Source organism: Galleria mellonella, unplaced genomic scaffold, assembly GCF_026898425.1.
Source record: "Galleria mellonella isolate WM207_F2 unplaced genomic scaffold, CSIRO_AGI_GalMel_v1 utg778, whole genome shotgun sequence".
Lineage (NCBI taxonomy): Eukaryota > Metazoa > Arthropoda > Insecta > Lepidoptera > Pyralidae > Galleria > Galleria mellonella.
This window is the reverse complement of record NW_026442150.1, coordinates 934,498-959,108: the sequence shown is the minus strand read 5'-3', so window position 1 is coordinate 959,108 and position 24,611 is coordinate 934,498. Positions and strand designations below refer to the sequence as shown.

The 24,611-nt window shown below is 38.9% G+C and overlaps 1 protein-coding gene across 4 annotated transcripts in view; it reads left to right on the top strand.

Annotated features, from left to right (window-relative positions):
- The window catches only part of LOC113513711 (uncharacterized), an 84,330-nt gene that overhangs the window by 43,428 nt on the left and 16,291 nt on the right, over positions 1-24,611 (top strand). For all 4 annotated transcript variants that reach the window (XM_052901286.1, XM_052901287.1, XM_052901285.1 and 1 more), the window contains 21 exons: positions 149-280; positions 1,971-2,187; positions 4,392-4,695; positions 6,040-6,347; positions 7,840-8,032; positions 8,404-8,559; positions 9,317-9,441; positions 10,850-10,923; positions 11,251-11,435; positions 12,900-13,022; positions 13,942-14,003; positions 14,726-14,863; positions 15,214-15,338; positions 16,420-16,517; positions 17,733-17,885; positions 19,363-19,478; positions 19,965-20,051; positions 20,673-20,810; positions 21,572-21,744; positions 23,342-23,558; positions 23,985-24,101. In XM_052901286.1, the coding sequence (XP_052757246.1) occupies positions 149-280; positions 1,971-2,187; positions 4,392-4,695; positions 6,040-6,347; positions 7,840-8,032; positions 8,404-8,559; positions 9,317-9,441; positions 10,850-10,923; positions 11,251-11,435; positions 12,900-13,022; positions 13,942-14,003; positions 14,726-14,863; positions 15,214-15,338; positions 16,420-16,517; positions 17,733-17,885; positions 19,363-19,478; positions 19,965-20,051; positions 20,673-20,810; positions 21,572-21,744; positions 23,342-23,558; positions 23,985-24,101 (3,241 nt within the window). The remainder of the gene's footprint in view (positions 1-148; positions 281-1,970; positions 2,188-4,391; positions 4,696-6,039; positions 6,348-7,839; positions 8,033-8,403; positions 8,560-9,316; positions 9,442-10,849; positions 10,924-11,250; positions 11,436-12,899; positions 13,023-13,941; positions 14,004-14,725; positions 14,864-15,213; positions 15,339-16,419; positions 16,518-17,732; positions 17,886-19,362; positions 19,479-19,964; positions 20,052-20,672; positions 20,811-21,571; positions 21,745-23,341; positions 23,559-23,984; positions 24,102-24,611) is intronic.

Here is a 24,611-nt window from a genome sequence, read left to right as displayed (position 1 = left end):
ACACAACTGCTTCACGGTAGAAACACGAATGGGACAGAGGTGGCTAAGCAAATAACTTTTCTTCAAAGTCTTCCTCTGGTTGAATGGATAATTGAACTGAATTTAATGAATCACCGGTTGTGACTCATCTACCATTTGATTGTACCAGGCCATCATCAACTGTAAAGAGGAGCTCAGACAACACGCTAATGTTCTCTGCCCGGCGTTGCTCAAACTTGTAGCGAACACGCCGCGCGAGGAAGGAGGCAGGAAACGTCTCAATGGATTGCATGTGGATATTGTGAGTATACAAGATTTTTAATGCGATAATAATGGTATGGTAACCCCGTCCGCGCTAACGGTGTAGGCTTGTGGGGCACCAGTGAGGGATGATAGGTGAGGATTATAGCAGAATCAGTTGGTTCATCGTGATGAAATCATCAGGAGTTTATGTAACTTAGAATGGCAAACAAGCTACAATCCATCTGATGGAAAGTGGTAACCGTCGCCTATAGACATGAGCAGTACCGTGGACATAACAGAGGATACTGTTTCGCCCATGATACCCCCCATGCGTTGCCATTCCTGAGGACTGACTAAATACTTGTCTAATTTTGTTTGGTGACCGACCACTTTAACCAATTGCTATAAAACTTGGTATGCACGTACTGTATGGAATGGAAAAGATTATAGGCTACTTTTTGTACCGATTAGTAAACATATTCCGGTCACGCGAAGTCGCGGGTAAAAACTAGTATGTCATAAATACTTAGATTATACAGATAGAGTGTCTCCATACAAATGCTTCGAGAAAAGCGAGTCAACTTTTTCATATAATTTTGCGTGACAAATAGTTATGAGTGATACTTTTATAAATTCTATGTTTATTTTTTCTTGTAATTTCTGCATCTTTTTAATGCGTAAACACTCATTTTATTTATTAAATAATTAAATATAGACACGTCAAGATACATTGTGTGCGTAAGTGTATAGAACACTGATAAAAAAAATTAGCAAATTTGACAATTAGCTGACAAAAAGTTGACCCGTGTTTGAGACTCGATGCTCTATCTGTACAATCTAATAATAATAATAACGTAATTTATTTGCTCAAATATGGGTATTACAGATGTGACATTAATAGGTTATTACGCCTCCATATTTTATTTTACCATATTTGACGTGCAAATCTTCTTTTAATATATACATTTAAAAAAAAAAAATTAAAAATCTTTTTAATTAATAAACAAAAAATTGGCATACCTAATAGGTACGTAGCCGAAATATTTATTGCCTGAATATCTGAATGTGACAGAAAGTGATCTCTGACTACCCCTCGTCTAATGGTATCTGTTATTTATTTATTTATTTGGAATGTAATGTCAAGTGAAGGCAAATATAATGGACACATACAATGCAGTTTATTTATATATATATATATATATATATATATATATATATATATATATATATATATATATATATTTGTAAATTTTTAATGAAAAGTTTCGCGGCTGACTCTTGGCCACAGCAGAATATCAGTGTTTTGCTCTTTTAAGGGCAAAGCAATAAACTGAGTTGTGACCATTTTGTGTTACTATGGCACACGCATGAAGGAAGGGAAAGAAAAGAAGTTGTTGGTTTATATATTTTGTTTTTGTATTTTTTTTTTATTTGTGCTTTTTTTATTTTAATTCTTTTATCTCTTTTACAGTGTATTATGTGTATGTTTGTATTGTAATTTGTGTGCTGTAAGTAATGTAAATAAATTATCTATCTATCTATCTAATATAAATATTAGTAAATTTCCTATATCACAATGTCTTACTTATAAATAGATTATAGAAAAAAAAAGAAAAGAAAACCACTACATCAAAATTTGTCTTGTCTCTTGTCTCATGGGAATACAACGCAGTCATTTATCGTTTCTTTATAATTTTTAAAACTATCTGTCATAAATTAATTTCTAAGCATAAATATTTCTTCACCAGCTCGATACAGTGACGAAATGGTGTGAAGACCCCGAGTGTGGCGGCGTTTTAATACCTAATTCCTCGCATGGCCACCTCAATACAGCCATAGAATACCTCGTGTGTACAACCATAGACATCGGGGAAAGGTTCCTCCTGGATCTCGTGGAGAAACTGATTGAGCTCTATGGTAATGACGTCACGGTGCCGTGGAGGTGCTTCGAGGGGTTTCTTGAGGGTATGTTTACATTTCGAATTTTTTACTCGAGTAAACGACGTATGGCCGTGTAGACCTGGCATAGTATTCATTGCACCCCTTACTTTCCCGAGGGTGTCGTAAGAGGCGACTAAGGGAGGGCGAGGGATGGGCAGCAGCGTCCCTCTTAAAACATCTCTAAAGCCTAACTGCGGTTGCTAATCTGCCTGCCAAGCGTGGCATCTACTGGCAAAATCTCCCAAGTGGGAGGCTTATGTTCAACAGTGGACAGTTAAAGGCTGGTATGATGATGATGATGATGATGAAATGGTGTGATGAAATAATATATTCAGGGTTTATGTATGTATTAGGAGTATTTAATATATAATATATAAATATATAAGTAAAATTTTGTACAAATGGCGAGCTTAATGCCATATGGCATTCTCTACCAGCTAACCATTGGGTAAAAACAGAAAGCGTATGAAGGGCAGATGTGGTGAAAAATATGTGACAATGATAGTAACACATTAAGGCAATACACAATATAAATATAATATACACATAAGAAATGCACATATAATACATAAACGTTACTTTTAATATATATGGATAAACTAATACATATGAAATATATACATATATATATATATATATACATATATATATATATACATACATATACATAAATTAAAACAACGATAAGCATTATGAGATATAATAACTATTGAGTGACCTGTGACTAGCGCTGGTTTTGTTAACTCAACAAATAATTAAAAAGTCTTCTTTTAAAAATATCTTTACTTGATGCTCTGCGTAGATCTACAGGGGTATCTATGTAGTATGTATGTATGTCAATATCTATGTAGGGACACCGTTAAGCGGTTGAAATACGTATGTCCTTACTTCTGATAATGAGGATGAAGCGATTACAATGTTTAAGAAGGTACGTGCACTTACTTGAAGCTTTCCACCTTTGACTGGATGCTGTTATAGATGTTTGATTGGTAGGCCTACACAAATATCTTTAAATATACAGGATTTGATCTTTAATATGATGATCTCCTAGATCACTGTTCGGTTATGCTCTTGCTTCGCGACGGTACGTGATCTCGAGCCGAGTGCAAGGACGAGTTCACTAACTGCCCTCCAACTTAATAATAATGTAATCGCTTCATATCCGCGAGGTGTGTGGACATTCGATTAAGAATCGAATAATCGATCGATTGAAGCGCCGTTTGGGACGATACAATCTATATATTGGTCCAATAACGGAATATGTTAAAAGTCTGTTATCCAAAATATAATATTGGATAACAGACTTTTAACATATTCGAAAATAGATATCCGACCTATATGGGCGATATCGGAATCAGTGATGACTTTCCGCAATCAATGTCCAGAGAAACCCAATATATAGATATCGGATTGGTATCTATATTACCCATACCTAGTATATATTTGAGTATCTATATTCCATCATACCTTCTAAATGCCTGAACAGATTTGATATTATTATAATCCTTACATCATCCTGAGTGACAGTAGCTAAATATTTTTTTTCTCAAACATGCTTGGAAATGTGAGCATTATTTTGACAATCTTCTTCGAGATAAATCAAAATTGCCGTCAGATATATGCTGGCTAGATATATGCGGGCAGCAGCCGGTAAAAGTTGTATGAAAATCTATATCTGTCGTGTTTTGCGGCCAGATAAATTACTATATAAACTCATATCTGTCCTGTAATTTAAAATGGAATGACCTTTTACTTCGAAACATGGCTACCAAGGAGTTAAAAAATAATGATGGACTCACGTATGTGTGCCTCGGCTACGCCTTGGCCCACATTTGCACGTTCGTCCATCAATGCCTCAGTTGCTGGCCGCTGCAGTAATGTACTATTAATTGTTCCTTTTTAACATGGCAATTTTATTTTTATTTTGGCCGTGTGTTCCCGGCATAGAATGAGCTACCCCTTCCTTTCCCGTAGCTGTCGTAAGAGACGATTAAGGGAATGTAATGGTCGAGGGACAGCAGCGTCATTCTTGAAACATCACTAAAAGCCTGACTGCGATTGCCAACCCAAGTTTGGCAATTATTGGCAAAAACTTCCCAATAGAACGATAGAACGATAGAGGTCTAAATTCAGCAGTGGACAATTAACAGCTGATATGGTGATGATGATGATGAAATCATGATGAGGTGAGGAATGGAAAGTGTCACTTAAAAACTTGATATTTCCAGGATCTCCCATAGACAGTTATCAGAATAAGAATTCCCTATCGATCCTCAAAAGATTAACAAAACGTAAAATATACATACCCGAGCTGGTGCCAACGTTGGTGAAGTACGACAAATATTGGAGCCAAGAGTACAAAATGGCGGAGCTGTTCGGATTGGCGGTTATGTTGGAAAGCGACAAGGAGGCAGCCATGCGCCAGTTCAAAAAGATATTGGATAGAACGAGACAGAAGATAGATGAGTATGTCAAGATATTGTACTACGCCCAACAAGGCTGTCCCGGAATATGTGATGAGAGGCAATTCAGGTGAGGGTTGTTCGTTCAATGTGGGATTTGGCAGCTTTCATACTGATAATTGGTAAGACTCCTCAGAGAAGGTCAAAGTAAGGTCAGATAATTCGGATGTTGTCACACTTCAGTTAGATTTTTTTATATTACCATGGTGGCAAACAAGCATACGGCCTGTCTGATGGTAAATGTAGTTACCGTAGTCTATGGACGCTTGTGACACCAAGCATGTCACGCGCGTTGCCGACCCCTAAGAAACCTTAATACGCCCTTTTTTTATACAACTTAGAATGGCAATCAAGCTAACGACTCACCTGATGGAAAGTGGTAACCGTCGCCTGTAGACATGAGCAGTAACATTAACATAACAGAGTATACTATTTCGCCCATGATACCCCCCATGCGTTGCCATTCCTGAGGACTTAGATGTTATTCCTCTGTACCCTGTAAATTCACGCCACCCTTCAAACCGAAACACAGCCATGCAAACACAATTGCTTCACGGTAGAAACACGAATGGAATAGAGGTACCCACTATTCCATTCGTGTTTCAAGCAATCGACTTTTGTATAAAGTCTCCCTCTGGTATATTGCCCTTTTTGAAGAACCCCTGCTATAGTCTCTAAGGAAAGCCTGGGCAGGAAGATCAATCCACATCGTGATTGTTTGCCGGAGGAAGCGCCTCTGAAACTGCACTGTGTGTGACCATTCTAGATTTAAGGTGTTAGGATGGATTTCCTGCCGATGGCGAGCAGTACGATGGTGAAAGGTGGCTATAGGCATCATATGATAGAACTATAAGTGGAGAACTATAAGAACTGGAAGTAGTATCCATCTTGGATTGTCTATAGACATGAACAGCACCGTGGGCATCGCAGAATATACTGTCATGCTGTATAAAAAAAAAAACAAATAAAAAAAAATGCTCACGGTACCCCTCAATAAGTAGCTATTTCTGAGGACTACAGCGATTTTTTCTTGAATGTATGATAATGAAATGGTAACCCCGTCCGCGCTATCGGTATACACTGGCGGGGCACCAGTGAGGGATGATAGGTGAGGATGAAGTTAGATCCATAATTAATCACGATGATTTCCAGTGGGAACCGCGTGGAGGTCGACTTGACGGGGTATATTGCTAATAATGGGGCTTACTGACTATGGCTTTATGTTTCTGTACCCTGTAGTTAGTTTCTGTACATTGCTACATCTTGCTTTTCAAACCGTACACAGTCGTGTAAGCTGAGCTGCTTCAGGGCAGAGACACGGGTAGGACTGAGCATGTACCCGGATATGCCTTTCCTATTATCTCTGTTTATACCTCAAGGGATATAGCGTAAAGATAATGTTCTATTATTTCAGAACCATAGTAGACCAAACTCCGAAAGTGAAGCCGTTGAAATCAAAATGTCTCCAAATCATATCAAAGTATATTTCACAAAAGTTATCACCTGACGAGTATATTACCTCCATGTTTGATACCATAGAGTTGAATGAGTTATTATCGAGCACAGACAATATAGAGGCTATGGGAGTGGTAAAGAGCGGGTTTCATTTGATGGAGGAGGGGATAAAGAGGCGAGCGGTCATGCAGATTGCGGAATACTGTCATCACCCAGAGGTGAAGGTCAGGCAAGCGGCGTACGAAGTGATGGTGAAGGCATTCGAAGGTAACTATCACTAGAGTCGTACTCATATATACTGTGCTGCCCGTGGCATCACTTATGCATTCATATTTCCAATAAGTAAGTTTTTGTCATCGATACGACATCATAACCTTCAAGAAAAGAGCATATTCCTTTATAAAATGTCGGCAGCACACCTGCAATATCTCTGGTCTTGCGGGTGACGGGGAAGCGCTGATCACTTACCATAATGTGAGCCGTATGCTAGTTTTTCCCCTGTATTATTACAAAAATCTCGAAGCTGAAACTGCATTACCTTTCTTTTGAGTGACTGAAACAACACGCGAACTAATGGAAATAGTTGTCAATATTTATCATTTTTACTCACTTGTTTCCCACTTCCAAATTTCACCAACAATCCTTCGAGCCGGATATCGTTGCGAGGCGAATGTGATGATGGTATCTTCAAAGAATTTTTATTCATATGCTTATTTTTTTCCGTTTATCCAATTGTACACTACGTTCTGATTATCATTTGGTAGAGCGGCCTATCACACTGCTTCTTTCTATTAGTCACTGGTTCGAACCCCGCACAAAGTACAAAAATTCATAATGCCTATATGTATTGCTCTGGGTATAATTTACGTATAATGTGTATACAAAAAAAAAAAAAATTACGGACCTGTGGACTGTGATGAGGTGATAAATGATGTAGACTCGGATTTTAACAGAAAAAAAATGTATTAACAGCGACCAAACAATAAATTTTAAAACGTCTACAATTGCCAAATACAGCGATTGCCAATCCGTCTGCCTAGCGTGGCAATTACTGGCAAATCCTCCTTAGGGGGAAGCTTATGTTCAGCAGTGGACCGTTAAAAGCTGATATGATGATGATGATGATGAAGTTAAAGGAACAGACATTGTCAAAAGATACAAAATAGAAATTACAAATACAAACATTCTAAAAGTAAATTTGTATAAAAAAGTACTTTTTTTTTTTTTTATACAACTTAGAATGGCAAACAAGCTGACGGCCCACCTGATGGAAAGTGGTAACCGTCGCCTATAGACATGAGCAGTACCACGGACATAACAGAGTATACTGTTTCGCCCATGATACCTCCCATGCGTTGCCATTCCTGAGGACTCAGGTGTTATTCCTCTGTACCCACTAAATTCACGCAACAAGTACTATACGAGTATATAATAAAATCTAAAAAATTTGCATCGACAGGTCGCCAATAGTGGGCCTATATATTGTTCTAGTATCCATAGTACCAACAACAACACGGTCAACTCTTGCCCGCCGGATGATGTGTGGGCGGGCGAGGTTGGGGCCTCGGGGTGTACGCCACTACCCCGGCTTCTACTCCGGAGGCGACGACCTCCGGGTCGCTGGGTTTCTTCAGTCGGCATACACTGATGGCCTGTGTATGCCGGCGTGGTGTCTAGTATCCATAGTAAAATTTCTGCGTAGTTTATAATGTAAGTTAATAGATGGCGCTGCGTAATATGTAGTGACACTTATTTACAGATCTACTGAACAGTGTGGTGTCCGCCAGTGAAGGTAGTCCGCCAGCGAAGAAGATTAAAAAGAAGGCATTGGATATTTTGAATATGGTACATGGCGATGCGTACGCGCACACGGTGCTATCGCGTGTCGCGAACACGGATAATGTCGCCTGTGACGTCATCAGACGTCTGACGAGTGGCGACTTGCGAGTGAGGTAAATCTAAGCTGACATTATAAAAAGGAGAGATTTGATTTTTTGTTTGTTTATAAGAGATAAATTAAAAAAAAAAGAACAGTTTTTAAAAATCTTTTACCTATAGAAAGATATCTATGGTAACCACTTACCATCAGGTGGGCCGTATGCTGGTTTGCCACCTCAGTGGTATAAAAAAAAACCTATGAGTTTGTATATCAACGAGTAAAATGGACTTATATAATTTAAAAAAAAAATAGAGATCTTCCACATGTCTTAATGTATTATTTCTCAACCGAGAGGTCGCTACTTTCGAAGGTCGGAGGAGGGGGGAGGTCGTATTTGTTATTAGATGGGGGTCGTATGTTGTGAAATAATAATAATTATTACAGATTTGCCGAGTGTCTCCTGTTATGTCTATATATGCCCCTCACTAATCACCACCGAGTGTCTCCCAAGATCCCGCTCTTGGAGATGCTGTTCGGCGAACTGAGGACCAACGAGCAGTTCCTTGAGGCCAAGTTGAGCAACGAGCCGCTGGATAATCAGTGAGTTTTGGGATTTATACTTGGACTGTTTCTGAAGTATCCTGATAAATTTACAAGGGGGGGGGGGGGGGGAGGAACGATCGATATTGACTTTTGAACAAAAGCAAATATGGCGAACTTAATGCTAGTAGCGTTCTTTATCATTTTTCAAAACAGACCTGGTCCCATAAAAGGCATTAGGACTTTTATGGATTCTCACGTGTTTGAGAATATATACCATGATAGGTATTCACATGTCTTTAGTAAATACGTGCAATATGGATACCGATCCGATATCTATATATTGGGTTTCTCTGGACATTGATGGCGGGAAAAAGGTCATATCAGTCGGATATCTATTATATTTTAGATAACAGATTTAAATAGGCGACGTGCTGAAGAAGGCCCGAATTAAAAGTACCCGTAACCGGCGAGCGTGTACGAAAAGATTGATGAATGTGGAAGAAGCGAAAGAGGTTTGTTTGAATCGAAGCATTTGGGGTTCCATTGTTTCTGCCTACCCTAATGGGAGACAGGCGTGACAGATATGTATGTATGTATGTATAACAGATATTTAACATATTCGTTATTGCACCAGTATATTGTAAGTAAAATATATATATTACTCACGCCTAGTTTTTAGGCGTAGCCGAAAGCTCCGGTTGCATCCTGGGATGCGTATGGGACAATACTGGGACGGGTACAGTCCTCCCGGCCCCTCTTATACTCTTTTACCTCTAGTTATGGTCAGGATCATCTAAACTTACTATTTTTGTAGGAGCCCAACCGATGACATCATCAGGACCGCTTCTTCTAAGCTGCTGACTAAAAGTGCAATGTTTCAAGGGTCATTCAGGACATATCGTACTTCTACTTATTCGGGGCGGACTAGACAAAGTAAAGGTATGTACGCTGAGGCTCATGTTTTAATTCATTTATTAAATAACAAACAGCCTTGAGGGGGAAGGGATTGTTAGTGGTGCAGACTTCTAGTTCCATTGCTAGCAGTATACCCTGACAGGTCGACCTCCCCGTGGTCCCCTCTGGAAACCATCGTACTGAATTCCAGGAGTATACATCACGGTGGGCTAACTGACCTACCTTTTGATTCTCACCTATCACCCCTCACTGGTGCCCCGCCAGCGTATACCGTTGGCGCAGGCGGGGTTACCATTACATTATTATCTATTAAAAAAAACACAGTATAACACAGTATTTTATACTAGTTTATTACAGACAAATGTTATCATATAGGTCTTCCCTAGAGACTACAGTACCTCTGTCCCATTCGTGTTTCTACCGTGAAGCAGTTATGTTTGCATTGCTGTATTTCGGTTTGAAGGGTGGGATATGGCAGTGAATTTACAGTGTACAGAGGAATAACACCTGAGTCCTCTGGAATGGCAACGCATGGGGGGTACTGTATGGGTATACGGGTTATGTCCACGGTACTGATCATGTCTGTAGGCGATAGTTACCACTTTCCATCAGGTGGGCCATCAGCTTTGCCGTTCTAAGTTGCATAAAAAAAATTTTTTTTTTAAAGGATATATTAAGGTTCCTTCAGAGTCGGCAACGTACATATAACACCCCTAGTGTTGCAGGCGTCCATAGGCTACAGTGACCGTATACCATCAGACGAGCTGTATGCTTGTTTGCTAATACATAGGCCTATATAGTTTTCACAGGATAATCTGTGAACGTAAAAATTATAAAAATCAGGCATGAAATAACAAGGAATAATTGTGACAATATATAAATATGACAACAACAAATGTAATGTGCTGAGTCGTTTTTAATGCAATTTAGAATAAGAAACAAGCTGACGCAGCACTCGATGGACAGTGGTAACTGTCGTGAACTGTACCATCTCTCATTTGATAGGCATCATCGTTATCATGTCTTTATTGGGGGTTTCACAATAGTTGTCACGCTTGGCAGGCGGATAGGCAAACAAACGCGGTGTACAAACTCAAAATTTGCAAATTTTTTTTTTAAATTGTTTGATCAGTCAGTTTTTGTGAAGAGAAAAATGAACATTCAAATGAATGCTATTCATTTATGCATGATATATTTTTATCTACTCATTTACCCGTTCGTTCATTCATTCATTTATTTATTTATTATTCATTTATTCATCCATTCTTTATTTATTTATTCATTCATTATTTCATGCATTAATAAAAATTCATTCATTCATTTATTATTTCATGCATTAATTCATTTATTCATTTATTCTTTCATTATTTTTTTATTAATTCATTCGTTTGTTCGAATGTATTTATTCTAAGTCGTACCTTTTACTTTTTAGCTCCCACTGATCCTGGCATAGACGTACAAATCACCATAGACAGTATACTGGATGCGCTGTTAACATTTGCAAAGGTAATTTGATTGTTTTAACTTAATATCTTAAGTCTGTATATACTCCTCTCCATCCGTGGGTGTCATAAGAGGCGACTACAAGCATCAGCGTCTCTCTTAAAATATCATCAAAGGTCTGACTACCGTTGCCAACCCGTCTGCCAAGCGTGGCAATTACTGGCAAAACTTCTCTTATGGAGCAGGCGTATGTATACTATGAGATATTAATAATAATAAAATAATTTACTATTGTAATCTTTTGGAGGGAAAAATAAAGAATATCTATCTATCTACATGATTAATATATTAAAATTTACAAATTAAACTGTTACTAATTTATTTCACCAGAATAATACAGAAGTGCAACGTGCCTTAACGGTGGAAATATTCAAAGCGCTCGGCAATGGTAGTGGGTCCAGTTTGTACAAGGACACAGCTGAGCAGCTCGCCGCCATGTTGGCACTACCGCCCAGTGACGTCACCCCACTGTTGGTACAACTGGCCAGAGTGACTGTAGACTGCAGAATTGACGGGTAATGGCATAAGCTTATATAAATAGTTAGATATGTAATTTATTTGCATTACTTACAGCACATTAATAATAACAGACACTGATAGACATGTACAGTAAAAAGAGATAAAAGAAGTACATATACAAAAAAATCATAATAAAAGAAGTCTTAATTTTTTCTCTTCTGTCATGGTCACAAACTGGTCACAGCTCAGTTTATAGCTTTGCTCTCAATAAGGCAAAACACTGATATTCTGTCTATATATATAAATATAACAATCAGTAGATTTCACAAGTTAGTAACTTGAAATCGACATGTACTCCATTTGAAGAACCTTATCAGAATATGATCAGTGTAATGTTATATTGTATCCTGGTCACGGCACCAAATTTTCAACAAACAACATAATGACATATTAGTTTGTATATGTGTAAAGGATAGGTTGGAAAACTGAAACGTTAAATTCAGGCCATTATTCCGAACTGAAAACCAGTGGACATTCTTCTTGGAAAATTTCAATTTTTTACCATTTTTTATTATTTAAAATCATGTAATCTATGATATTATGTCACAATATAAAGAAAATAATACTTTATAGTAAAATCAGCTGTGTAAGGTGAACTTCACAAGTGTACGAACACTACCTACGAAGAAGCGCCATTGTCCTTTTGTCCTGTACGCGCTGTAGGTATCGCGCGTCGTGTTGATCATAAAACTTCAAATACATTGCGCGGCGTCAACACTAAGAATCGTTAATTATATGGCTGCGGTGCATTACCGGCGGGAAAATAGTCTGCCATCTCGTACGAACACTACCTACGAAGAAGCGCCGTTGTCCTTTAGTACTGTACGCGCTGTAGGTATCGCGCGTCGTGTTAATCGTAAAACTTCAAATACATTGTGCGGCGTCAACACTAAGAATCGTTAATTATATGGCTGCGGTGCATTACCGGCGGGAAAATAGTCTGCCATCTGATTCAGAGCATTCATCTGAATCAGCTGTTTTGCTTTTGACCCTGTAACATAAAGTTTGTTAAACCTGTACATTAATGTTTGGAACTCATAAATTATATAGGTAGAGTGTCTCCATACAAATGCTTCGAGAAAAGCGGCTCAACTTTTTCATACAATTTTGCGTGACAAATAGTTATGAGTGATTCCTTTATAACTTGTATGTTTATTTTGTCTTATAATTTCTGCATATTTTTAATGCGTAAATAACTCATTTTATTTATTAAATAATTAAATATATGAAGATACGTCAAGATACATTGTGGTCGTAAGTATATAGAACACTGATTAAAAAAATTGCAAGCACAACTGCTTCACGGTTGAAACACGAATAGGACAGAGGTACCCAAGTAATCGACTTTTGTACAAAGTCTCCCTCTGGTAATATTAGATTTTACAAAACGAAGTTGTTATATTTGTCTATGATTTAGAAATAATATTTTACTGTTCTTACAATACCAGTGATTGTTTCAGGTTCCAAGACACAGTGCTCAAGTTGAAGGAAACAACAGCACGTACCGAAGGAGAGGAAGTCACCAGATGTCTGTATGAAGAAGTGAGGCTCAGGTGTCTGGGGCCTGAACAATTTGTTCTTGGGTATGTTGTTTCGCTCCCGTGTAGTCCCAGCATAGAATAGGCTACTACCTTACCCGTGGGTGTCGTAAGAGGCGAATAAGGGAGGACGAGGGATGGGCAGCAGCGTCCCTCTTAAAACATCTCCAAAGCCTAACCGCGGCTGCCAAGCGTGGCAACTACTGGCAAAACCCCCCAAGGGGGAGGTTTATATTCAGCAGTGGACAGTTAAAGGCTGATATGATGATAATGATATGATTTTGTTTATTATATTGTGTTATTCTTTTAAGTTTTTTTTATACCACTGAGGTGGCAAACAAGCACACGGCCCACCTGATGGTAAGCGGTTACTGTAGCCTATGAACGCCTGCAATACCAGAGGTATTACGCGCGCGTTGCTGACCCTGAAGAAACCTCTTTACCCCCCTTTTGAAGAACCCCATGCTGTAGTCTCTTGGGAAAACCTCGGCAGGGTGCTCATTGCATAACCTGAGTGTTCGTGGGAAAAAACATATCTGAAACCGCGTTGTACGCGACCATTTAGCGACCATAGTCTGTTAACTACATAAATAAACAAATTTCTAAGTTATAAAAAAAGACCTTAACTGGACCCTTTTTTTTGTAGTAATTTGTAAATACACTTAGATTACATAGATAAAGCATAGTTTCAAAAACAAGTCGTAATTTAGTTAAAGCGCACTTTGGTTGACTGTTTTTTTGACACCTTTTTGTTTTCAAACAAAACAGTGTGCACCATTTTTATGGTATTACAAGTAATTTGACTGAAATTGAGATCTGCCACTTGCCAAGCGTGGCAATTACTGGCGAAACCTCTCTTCTTAGGTTGGCTCATGTTCACCAGTGGACAGTTAAGGCTGAGATGACGATGATGATTTGTTTGGAGACACTCCATCTATTTTAAATAATCACTTTGTTGTTTTAGATCGATTAGTCACGAGAGTGATGTCAATATGAGGTGTGAAACAAATGATTTTTCTCTTAAAGGTTAGTTTATTATGTAAATCTACATCTGTGTCTGTAATGTCTTTGGTTATTTATTTAATATTATTTTGTTTAATTCCGCTATCGTTAGTATGTGTGTGACTGGCAACACTCGAAGATTGATCGCCACTGTTACTAGCAGAAGTTCCACAACCTTCCATATTAGCCATTAATTTCCGACTGCCATTTTGTTCACGCACGTTTTGCGACAAGGATTTCACTTCTAAACGAGATAGTCAGGCAGGTTATTAGATCGCTACTCGAAGCCTTGTATGATATGATAGAAGTATGATTACCAATTTTTTTTATGCAACTTAGAATGGCAAACAAGCTGACGGCCCACCTGATTGAAAGTGGTAACCCTCGCCTTTAGACATGAGCAGTATTATGGACATAACAGAGTATACTGTTTCGCCCACGATACCCCCCCATGCGTTGCCATTCCTGCGGACTCATGTGGTATTCCTCTGTACCCTGTAAATTCACTGTCATATCCCACCCTTCAAACCGAAACACAGCCATGCAAACACAACTGCTTCACGGTAGAAACACGAATGGGACAGAGGTGGTCAAGCAAACGACTTTTGTACAAAGTCTCCCTCTGGTGCCAATGTAATTCCATTGTCATCCATTAAAAAAAAAATTAATGGGGTTATTGGGATTCATTCACATTACTAACACGTCAGAGGTTAGAGTTGTATGTATATGTATTTTGTGTATTTCAGATTTAATTTCATGTTTTGGCAATCTGTCCAACTGGAATAAATTGACTATACAGCAGAAATGTGATATCCAGAACTGCGGCCTGCCTTCCTTCTGGACAGATGTGTCTACGTTCAAGAGGGAGCTGGAACGATACGAAGGTATTTCTAATTTTATACTACAAAGGTGGCAAACAAGCATACAGCCCGTCTGATGGTGAACGGTCACTGTAGCCTATGGACGCCTGCAACACCAGGGTTGTCACGTGCGCGTTGCTGACCCTGAAGAAACTTTAATATAACCTTTTTGGAGTGTATACTGTATACTGTAGTCTCTAGGGGGAAAATATTTAAAAGCTTAACCATTTTTGTTGGGGGGGGGGGGGGAAGGGATTGTCAGTAATGGGGTCTAATCCACTGCATGGACGGTTACCACTTTCCATCAGGTGGGCCGTCAGCTTGTTTGCCATTCTAAGTTGTATAAAAAAAAACATGAAATATTTCCTTTTCAGTAAACAGTACGAAAAATTGGTTCGATAAAATGGTAACACTGTATAAGAAGGGGTGCGAGCGAGACAGCGAGCGGTGGCTGAGCGAGATGGACAGATGGCCCGTGAAGCGTTTTGACGTTTCCGCTGTAAGTAATATAATTATATGATATTACCTATATAATAATACGATATAATAATACCTCTGGTATTGCAGGCGTTCATAGGCTACGGTAACCGCTTACCATCAGGTGGGCCGTATGCTTGTTTGCCACCACAGTGGTATAATAAAAAAGCTAATCGTCGTCATATCAGCCTTTATCTGTCCACTGCTAAACATAGTCTCTCCTAGCGGGGTTTTGTTTGTAGTTGCCACGCTTGGCAGGTAGTTAGCAACCGCAGTAAGCCTTTGGTGATGTTTTAAGAGGGACGCTGCTGCCCATCCCTCGACTGTTACCTCTACCCAAAGGTTGTGTGAAGGAGATTGTTTAGCGATAAGGTCGCATTTTGTACAATTTCTAATTACAGTTAAATGTATTTATTATTCTATAAATGGTGCAATAAAGTGTAAAATAAATAAATAAGTTCTATTAGTCGCCTCTTACGACACCCACGGGTAAGGAAGGGGTGGCCTATTCTATGCCGGGACCACACGGCAATTTATTACTGTATGTTTTAGTGCAGTAATAGTACATTACTGCAGCAGCCAGCAACTAAGGCATTGATGGACGAACATACAAATGTGGGCCGAGACGTAGCCGAGACATACATACGTGAGTCCATCAATGCCTAGTTGTGGCCAAGGCTTGTATAGTACTTTTCTCAAACAATGCGCGGAAATCAAAAACACAATTTTACTTTTTAAGTTCAATGACGAACAACAAACAATAATTTTTCACGCGCCATAATGTTCCATTTTTTTTTCAATAAACAGCTTTCTATTTGCAAGTCAGTTCGAAATTTAAATAAAACCTTTTATTAGTTACCTCCTTGGTAGCCATATTTCGAAGTAAAAGGTTATTCTATTTTTAAATTACAGGACAGATATGAGTTTACATAGTAATTTATCTGGCCGCAAAACACGACAGATATTAATTTTCATACAACTTTTGCCGGCCGCTGCCCGCATGTATCTGGCCAGTACGGCAATTTTGATTTATCTCAAAGAAGATTATCAAAATAATGCTTACATTTCCAAGCATGTTTGAGAAAAGTATACATTATGTCCAGGTGACAGAAGCAATATCATGGAACAGTGAAAAGCCGCCAACCAGCGACATACACCGCAGCGACTGCCTCGCCGAATGGGCCGCCAGACTTCAGATCAGGTACGTTTATGAACTACTGTCGACCAGCCCCCGCTTGGTTAGGGGGGGGGGGGGAAGGGATTGTTAGTAATGCGGACTGCCAGTCCCATTGCTAGCAATATACCCTGTTTTTTTTATGGGTGTTAATGGTATGGTAACCCCGCCTGCGCTAACGGGATACGCTGGTGGAGCACCAGTGAAGGGTGATAGATGAGAATGAAAACAGGCCAGTTAGCCCATCATGATGAATTCATCAAGAATTAACCATGATAGTTTCCAGGGGGAACCGCGAGGAGGTCAACCTGGTTGGGTATATTGCTAGCAATAGGATTCTTAGTCTCCATTACTAACAATCCCTTTCCCCCCCTATATACCCTGTTAGGTCGATCTCCACGTGGTCCCCTCTGGAAACCATCATGCTGAATTCCAGGTGTATTCATCACGATGGGCTAACTGATCTGACTTTTCATCCTCACCTGTCATCCCTCACTGGTGCCCCGCCAGTGTATACCGATAGCACAGGCCATTCCATTATCATCCATTAGAAGAAATCTTCCGGCTTGGCTCGGCTTCAACCGACTTCAAAAAGGAGATTGCCAATTCGGTTGTGTTTATTTATTCATCAGTACAAATATGTATACATGGCGGACTTAATGCTAAAAGCATTCTCTCCCAGTCAACCATAGGCAAGTGTCAGAATACTCGAATGCGGTACTAGTAATTATTGATATACATACATACTAAAATTACATATATAAACGAATAAATATATATAAATAACAAATATACTTACACATATATGACATATACTATATTATACACGAAGTTGAGAATAATATAAAGCACTTTATATATATATATATATATATATATATATATATATATATATATATCTTTGTATATATTTGTTTATATATAATAGTGCGCCACCTACCCTTTGTTTTTCTTTCCTTTCTCAATGTTCTCTACCCAAAGGTTGTCTGGAAGAGTGTGCTTAGCCATAAGGCCGCCTTTTGTATCATTTCTCATTACAGTTAAATGTATTTACTATTCTATAAATGGTGCAGTAAAGTGTAAATAAATAAAACAACTGGTTTTGTCAGAACTGATGTCTATTTTTTGTCACATTTTTTAGTTCTCATACCTGTATATATAGTGAACATATTCCGGTCACGCGAACGAAGCCACGGGTAAATGGTAGTTTATAATATAACTAAGGAGCGAGGACTTTTGCAGATGTGCGTACAAACCTAGCCACGACACCGACTCGTCAGTGGAATCGCAAACGAACGATGCTGCGTCCCGCTCGCACGAGTTACTGTGGTGTGTGAGAGCGAACGAGATGGCCCTACCTGCGCTTACGCTGCAGTGCGTCCGACGTAATGAACGGTAAGTCAATTTATTACTTTACTAATATATTTTATTATATACTAGTAACCCGCTTCGGCTTCGCACGGGTTCCTAACACGAAATATATGGGGGGAAAGGGATTGTTAGTAATGGAGACTGAGAATCCCATTGCTAGCAATATACCCAACCAGGTCGACCTCCTCGCGGTTCTCCCTGGAAACTATCATGGTTAATTCCTAATGAATTCATCATGATGGGCAAACTGGCCTGTTTTCATTCTCACCTATCACCCTTCACTGGTGCTCCGCCAGCGTATCCCGTTAGCGCAGGCGGGGCTACCATACCATTTTCACCCATCAACAGGTAATATAAAATAACCTATGTCACTCCGAAGAGATGTAGCCTTCGGTATAAATTGGTTGAGTAGTTTAAGAGTTGAATGGTAACAAACAAAAAAACAATCTTTCCTTGTTATACATAATATTAATTTATTTTTTTATAGTTTATAATTACTCCTCTCCATCCAAAGGTTTTTTTTTGATAGGTGAAATTCCCGCCTGCGCTAACGGGATACGCTGGCGGAGCACCAGTGAAAGGTGATAGATGAGAATGAGAACAGGCCAGTTAGCCCATCATGATGAATTCATCAGGAATTAACCATGATAGTTTCCAGGGGGAACCGCGTGGAGGTCGACCTAATAGAGTATATTGCTAGCAATGGACCTGTCAAATTCCATTGCTAACAATCCCTTTTCCCCCCATCCAAAGGTTGGCTGCAAGAGATCGCTCTCAGCGATAAGGCCGCCCATTGTTGTCTCACTGTGATCATTTCTTGTAATTGTTTGTATCTATAATAAGTTTACTATTGTAATCTTATGGAGGGAACAATATAGAGTATCTATCTATCTCTCCGTTTAATTTACATTGATATATACCAAAACTTTTGGCCCCTCCCCCTCCCACCTCGTACGCGAGGCGCGGGGTCACGGGGCGTGCTATATCTCCTAAGGTATTAATTTAATTTGCATGGTGTAAAGGCGAAAAATATTCTCCATGAAATACTCATGCCAACTAGCGTATTTAAAATGATAGGATTAATACTGTGCTTGTGTAAATAGCTTTCCAATTACCGCTTTATAATTGCGCATTTTGTTATCCTTAAGAGACAAACATATATATATATATATATATATATATATATATTCTTTATTGCACTAAAACATACAGTAACAACAATAAGTTAATAACATAATGTTAGCGAAGGCGAACTTATCTCTAAAAGAGATCTCTTCCAGTCAACCTGACACAGTGGCATGTATTATTGTATGTATGTTTATATTGTTATTTCGTCATAGTCGTAAAATACTGACGGATCTATATATGTTTTATTTGTCAGATCCGTCTGTATTCTACGACTGTGACGATTTGTGTGCTGTAAGTAATGCTAACAAATTATCTATCTATAATATGTAGTGATGAACAGAAATCGTTTAGTTACAATTCTTTATTTATATAGATTATTAGAGGACGACGAAAGACCGGCGTGGGAGTATCAGAAGCTGCTGGCCTTGAGAGCGATAGGGTTGAAAGATAACGACAGTAGCCATTTAAGGGAGGCATTACGGATTGCTGGTGAGTATATTAAATACTAGTTATTCGACACGTTTTTCTACAAGTAGATTGTCAAACAAGCTGACGGCCCACCTGATGGAAAGTGGTAACCGTCGCCTATAGACATGAGCAGTACCGTGGATATAACAGAGTAAACTGTTTCGCCGATGATACACTCCATTGTGTTGTTATTCCTGAGGACTCAGGTGTTATTGCTTTGTGTCCTTTAAATTTACGCCATATCCCACCCTTCAAACCGAAACACAGCCATGCAAACACAACTGCTTCACGGTAGAAACACGAATGGGACAGAGGTGCTCAAGCAAAAGCAAATCAAATTTTCGAATTTATCAATTCTAATATATATATATATATATATATATATATATATATATATATATATATATATATATATATTGATTTAAATACGTATAAATATACGTATAAATTTAGAGTTTTCGAATTATCGAGACTCGACTGTAATGAAATACACTTGTTTATTTACAGAAAGCAATGCAGCTATGTTAACTGGGGATGTTCCGAAGATCGTCGGTTTCCATCAACTCGTTTTGTCCCTGCATCAAGATTTAAATTGTAAGTTTATGAAATTTATATATAATAAAATAATAGCTATATGGTGTCTGTACATAGACAATATTTAAGGAAAATTGATATGAAGAATTTTAATTAGAGCAAGCTAATTATTAGCCAAAGTAATTATTGTACAAATTAATAATTAGCCGACATAAATATTAGCCAAGATAATTATTGTACAAAGTAATTATTAGCTGAGATAAATATTAGCCAAGATAATTATTGTAGAAAGTAATTATTAGCCGACATAAATATTAGCCAAGATAATTATTGTAGAAAGTAATTATTAGCCGACATAAATATTAGCCAAGATAATTATTGTAGAAAGTAATTATTAGCCGACATAAATATTAGCCAAGATAATTATTGTACAAAGTAATTATTAGCTGAGATAAATATTAGCTAAGATAATTATTGTAGAAAGTAATTATTAGCCGACATAAATATTAGCCAAGATAATTATTGTATAAAGTAATTATTAGCCGAGATAAATATTGTACAAGTAATTATTAGCCAAGGTAATTGTTGTACAAGAAATTATTAGCCAAGCTAATTATTAGCTGAAGTAATTATTAAGCAATTGATCGATCGATTGACCAAAATAAATAATTTTTGTTGCAGCATTAACATTGGATAAGGTACAAAACGTTATGAATAATATTGACGTACAGTACGTAGGTATGTCCGTGACAAACAAGCAGACATTGCGGTCTCTATATGAATTAGCGATGAACTTTTATAATGATAGTTGGCCGAATGGTAAGTTCACTAAATATTTTTGTTTAATGATCTTTTTCAGTATCAGAGTGCGTATGCGCGGGTGCGCGTGTGAGTGTGTGTACGTGTGTGCTTGTGTGCGTGTGTGTGCGTGTGCGTGCGTGTGCGTGTGTGCGTGTGTGTAATTAATGTTTTATGACATGATATATGATATATACTGCAATTAGTGTTAATGTTGCTATAATCTATATAATCTCTCCTTAGATTATATATAGATAGAGCATCGAGCTTCAAAAACGGGTCAACTTTTTGTCAGCTAATTGTCAAATTAGCTAATTTGTTTATCAGTGTTCTATACACTTACGCACACAATGTATCTTGTCGTATCTATATTTAATTATTTAATAAATAAAATGAGTGTTTACGCATTAAAAAGATGCAGAGATTATAAGACTACAGCATGGGGTTCTTCAAAAGGGGGGTAAAGAGGTTTCTTCAGGGTCGCAAAACGCGCGCGTAATACCCCTGGTATTGCAGGCGTTCATAGGCTACGGTAACCGCTTACCATCAGGTGGGCCGTATGCTTGTTTGCCACCTCAGTGGTATAAAAAAAAAAGACAAAATAAATATAGAAGTTATAAACGAATCGCTCATAACTATTTGTCACGCAAAATTGTGTGAAATAGTTGAGCCGCTTCTCTCGAAGCATTTGTATGGAGACACTCTATCTGTATAATCTAAGATTCCCTCATCCAAACTAAAAATAATAAAAGTACAGAAAATGTTGTATTTTTATTTCACAGAGGCTTGTTCAGACCGTGATGCGTTATTACAAAATATGGCAGGTATATTAAATAGGGTAGCCAGTTCGAATCCCGGCGATGCCGATATGTACCTAGCCGTTGTGCTGAACAGACTAGACAGTTACGATGGCCGGACGTTGGATGATCGTCTCGCTAGAGTTTTATTGGATCAGGTACAGCATTTTTTTGTTATTTCTGACGCTCTTGTTGGAGTATCATCATATTTTTTATCATAGATGATAGATTCTTTTTATTGTTACCTCCATAAGATTACAATAGTAAACTTATTATAGATACAAACAATTACAAGAAATGATCACAGTGAGACAACAATGGGCGACCTTATCGCTGAGAGCGATCTCTTGCAGCCAACCTTTGGATGGAGAGGAGTAATTATAAACAGTATGACTGGAGGCACGATGTCTACATCATGCCAAAAGAATTATACTTGTTTTTGATTTTTGAAAATTGAGCAGTAACCATTTTTTTTTTATGTAACTTAGAATAGCATTGTCATATGATTTTGAAATTCAGTTCCGGCATAGAACGTACCATCTTTTCCTTTCCCGTGGGTGTCGTAAGAGGCGTCTAAGGGAGCTTAATGGTCAAGGGATTTTTTTTTTCAACGTAGAATGGCCAACAAGCTGACGGCCCACCTGATGGAAAGTGGTAACCGTCGCCTATACACATGAGCAGTACCATGGACATAACAGAGTATACTGTTTCGCCCATGATACCCCCTATGCGTTGCCATTCCTGAGGACTCAGATGTTATTCCTCTGTACCCAGTAAATTCACGCCATAGCCCACCCTTTAAACCGAAACACAGCCATGCAAACACAACTGCTTCACGGTTGAAACACGAATGGGACAGAGGTGGCCAAGAAAACGACTTTTGTACAAAGTCTCCCTCTGGATGGGCAGCAGCGTCCCTCTTAAAACATCACCGAAGCCTAACTGGAGTTGTCAACTCGCATTTATGATTATTTTTAAGAGACGGGCTTTTACAAGCAGAAACATCCTGTGACGCTGCAACCTTTCCATGATCTTTGTGCTCGCCTTTTTCTAAAGTTCGCTGCTAATTGCTACCAGTGATGGGAACTTTAAGACGTTCTTTGTAGCGACGTTTTTATCTCCTCAGGATACAGAGTGTGTTTTCCAAAGGAGATATATCGTGTATGTATGAGAGGGCTGCAGCGACACATTCAGTGCTGCGGCGTTTCTTCCTCACTGTGACAAAATCTGCAAACACTTTTTGGGCATAACTCTATAGTTGGGCCATATTGTTTAGTTTGCTGTATCCAGTGAGAGCCCTTGTTAATACACGCATATTAGTTGTCCACCCGCATGCCAAGCGTGGCAACTATTGGCAAAATCCTCCCTTTATGGGGAATGTCTATATTCACCCGTGAATAGTTATTATGGTATCTCTCTCTCTTCGTCCTCTTCATTACTGAAGGTCGTGTCCTTGAAAGGTGTCTGTTGCCTCCCTTATGATGTTAGTCCATTGTGCACGGTCTTCAGCCTCTCGCAGGGCAGCTGCAATTGACAGTCCCGTAACGGCGGTTACTTGGTCCGACCATCGATTAGGCGATCGTCCGCGTGGTCTTCTTCCCTCTATCTTGCCTACAACCATTAGTTTGTCCAGATTGTCGGACTGTCGTTGAGCGACATGACCGAAGTATCCAAGAATTCTCCGATAGCAGACTGTCGAGAGCCTGTCTTTTATGCGGAGTGTATTATGGTATAATGATGAACAAATGTTTGCAGTTCCAACGTCTCCTGCCGTATCTGGATGAGTTTTCCCGGGAGCAAATGAGAACATGTTGGAACCTGTTCCCGCCGCGCGTACTCGCCGAGTACAATCTTCAAGAACTGTTTGATGACGGCATAGAGATGTACAAGAAGTACTTCGCACTCATACGGGACCCGAAACATTCCCTAAGACAATATTGTAAGGAGTTATTGGACGCCTTGAATAGAAATGGTAAGTATCATACCTACAAATAAACCTACAAATACATACATACAAATACCAGAGGGAGACATTGTACAAAAGTCGATTGCTTGGGTACCTCTGTCCCATTCGCGTTTCAACCGTAAAGCAGTTGTGTTTGCATGGCTGTGTTTCGGTTTGAAGGGTGGGATATGACAGTGAATTTACAGGGTACAGAGGAATAACACCTGAGTCCTCAGGAATGGCAACGCATGGGGGGTATCATGGACGAAACAGTATACACTGTTATGTCCATGGTACTGCTCATGTCTATAGGCGACGGTTACCACTTTCCATCAGGTGGGCCGTCAGCTTGTTTGCCATTCTAAGTTGTATAAAAATATGTAATTGTGTGTTTACTGGCAATAAATATTTTCTATTCTAATCTGTTCTATTCTAAATTCATTTTGGTTACAGATAGAAGGGGTTACGGGACCATATTTTGTCGGATCAGAGATATGCTGGACAACCCATATGGTGGTACCACCTACCAGCTGCTGAGGAGGCAACGGGATGTTTTATACAACGTTGAAGGTATACTGGTTGATATCATTTATATCATATCTTTATATTTTTTTTTATACCACTGTGGTGGCAATCAAGCATACGGCCCACCTGATGGTAAGAGGTTACCGTAGCCTATGAACGCCTGCAATACCAGGGGTATTACGCGCGCGTTGCCGACCCTGAGGAAACCTCTTTACACCCCTTTTGAAGAACCCCATGCTGTAGTCTCTTGGGAAACTCTGTCTTGGGCAGGGAGCTCATTCCATAACCTGAGTGTATGTAATCTTTGTCAGATCCGTCAGTATTCTACGACTATGACGATTTCAATTTGAATTGTGACGAAACCGGTTTTTTTTTATGGTTTGCGGTACAGTATTTAAGGTATCCCGTCCTCGCTATTGGATACGGGTGACGGGATGCCTTTACAAGAGGGTACATGGTATATACTGTTTCGCCCATGATACCCCCATGCGTTGCCATTCCTGAGGACTCAGGTATTATTCCTCTGTACCCAGTAAATTCACGCCATATCTCACC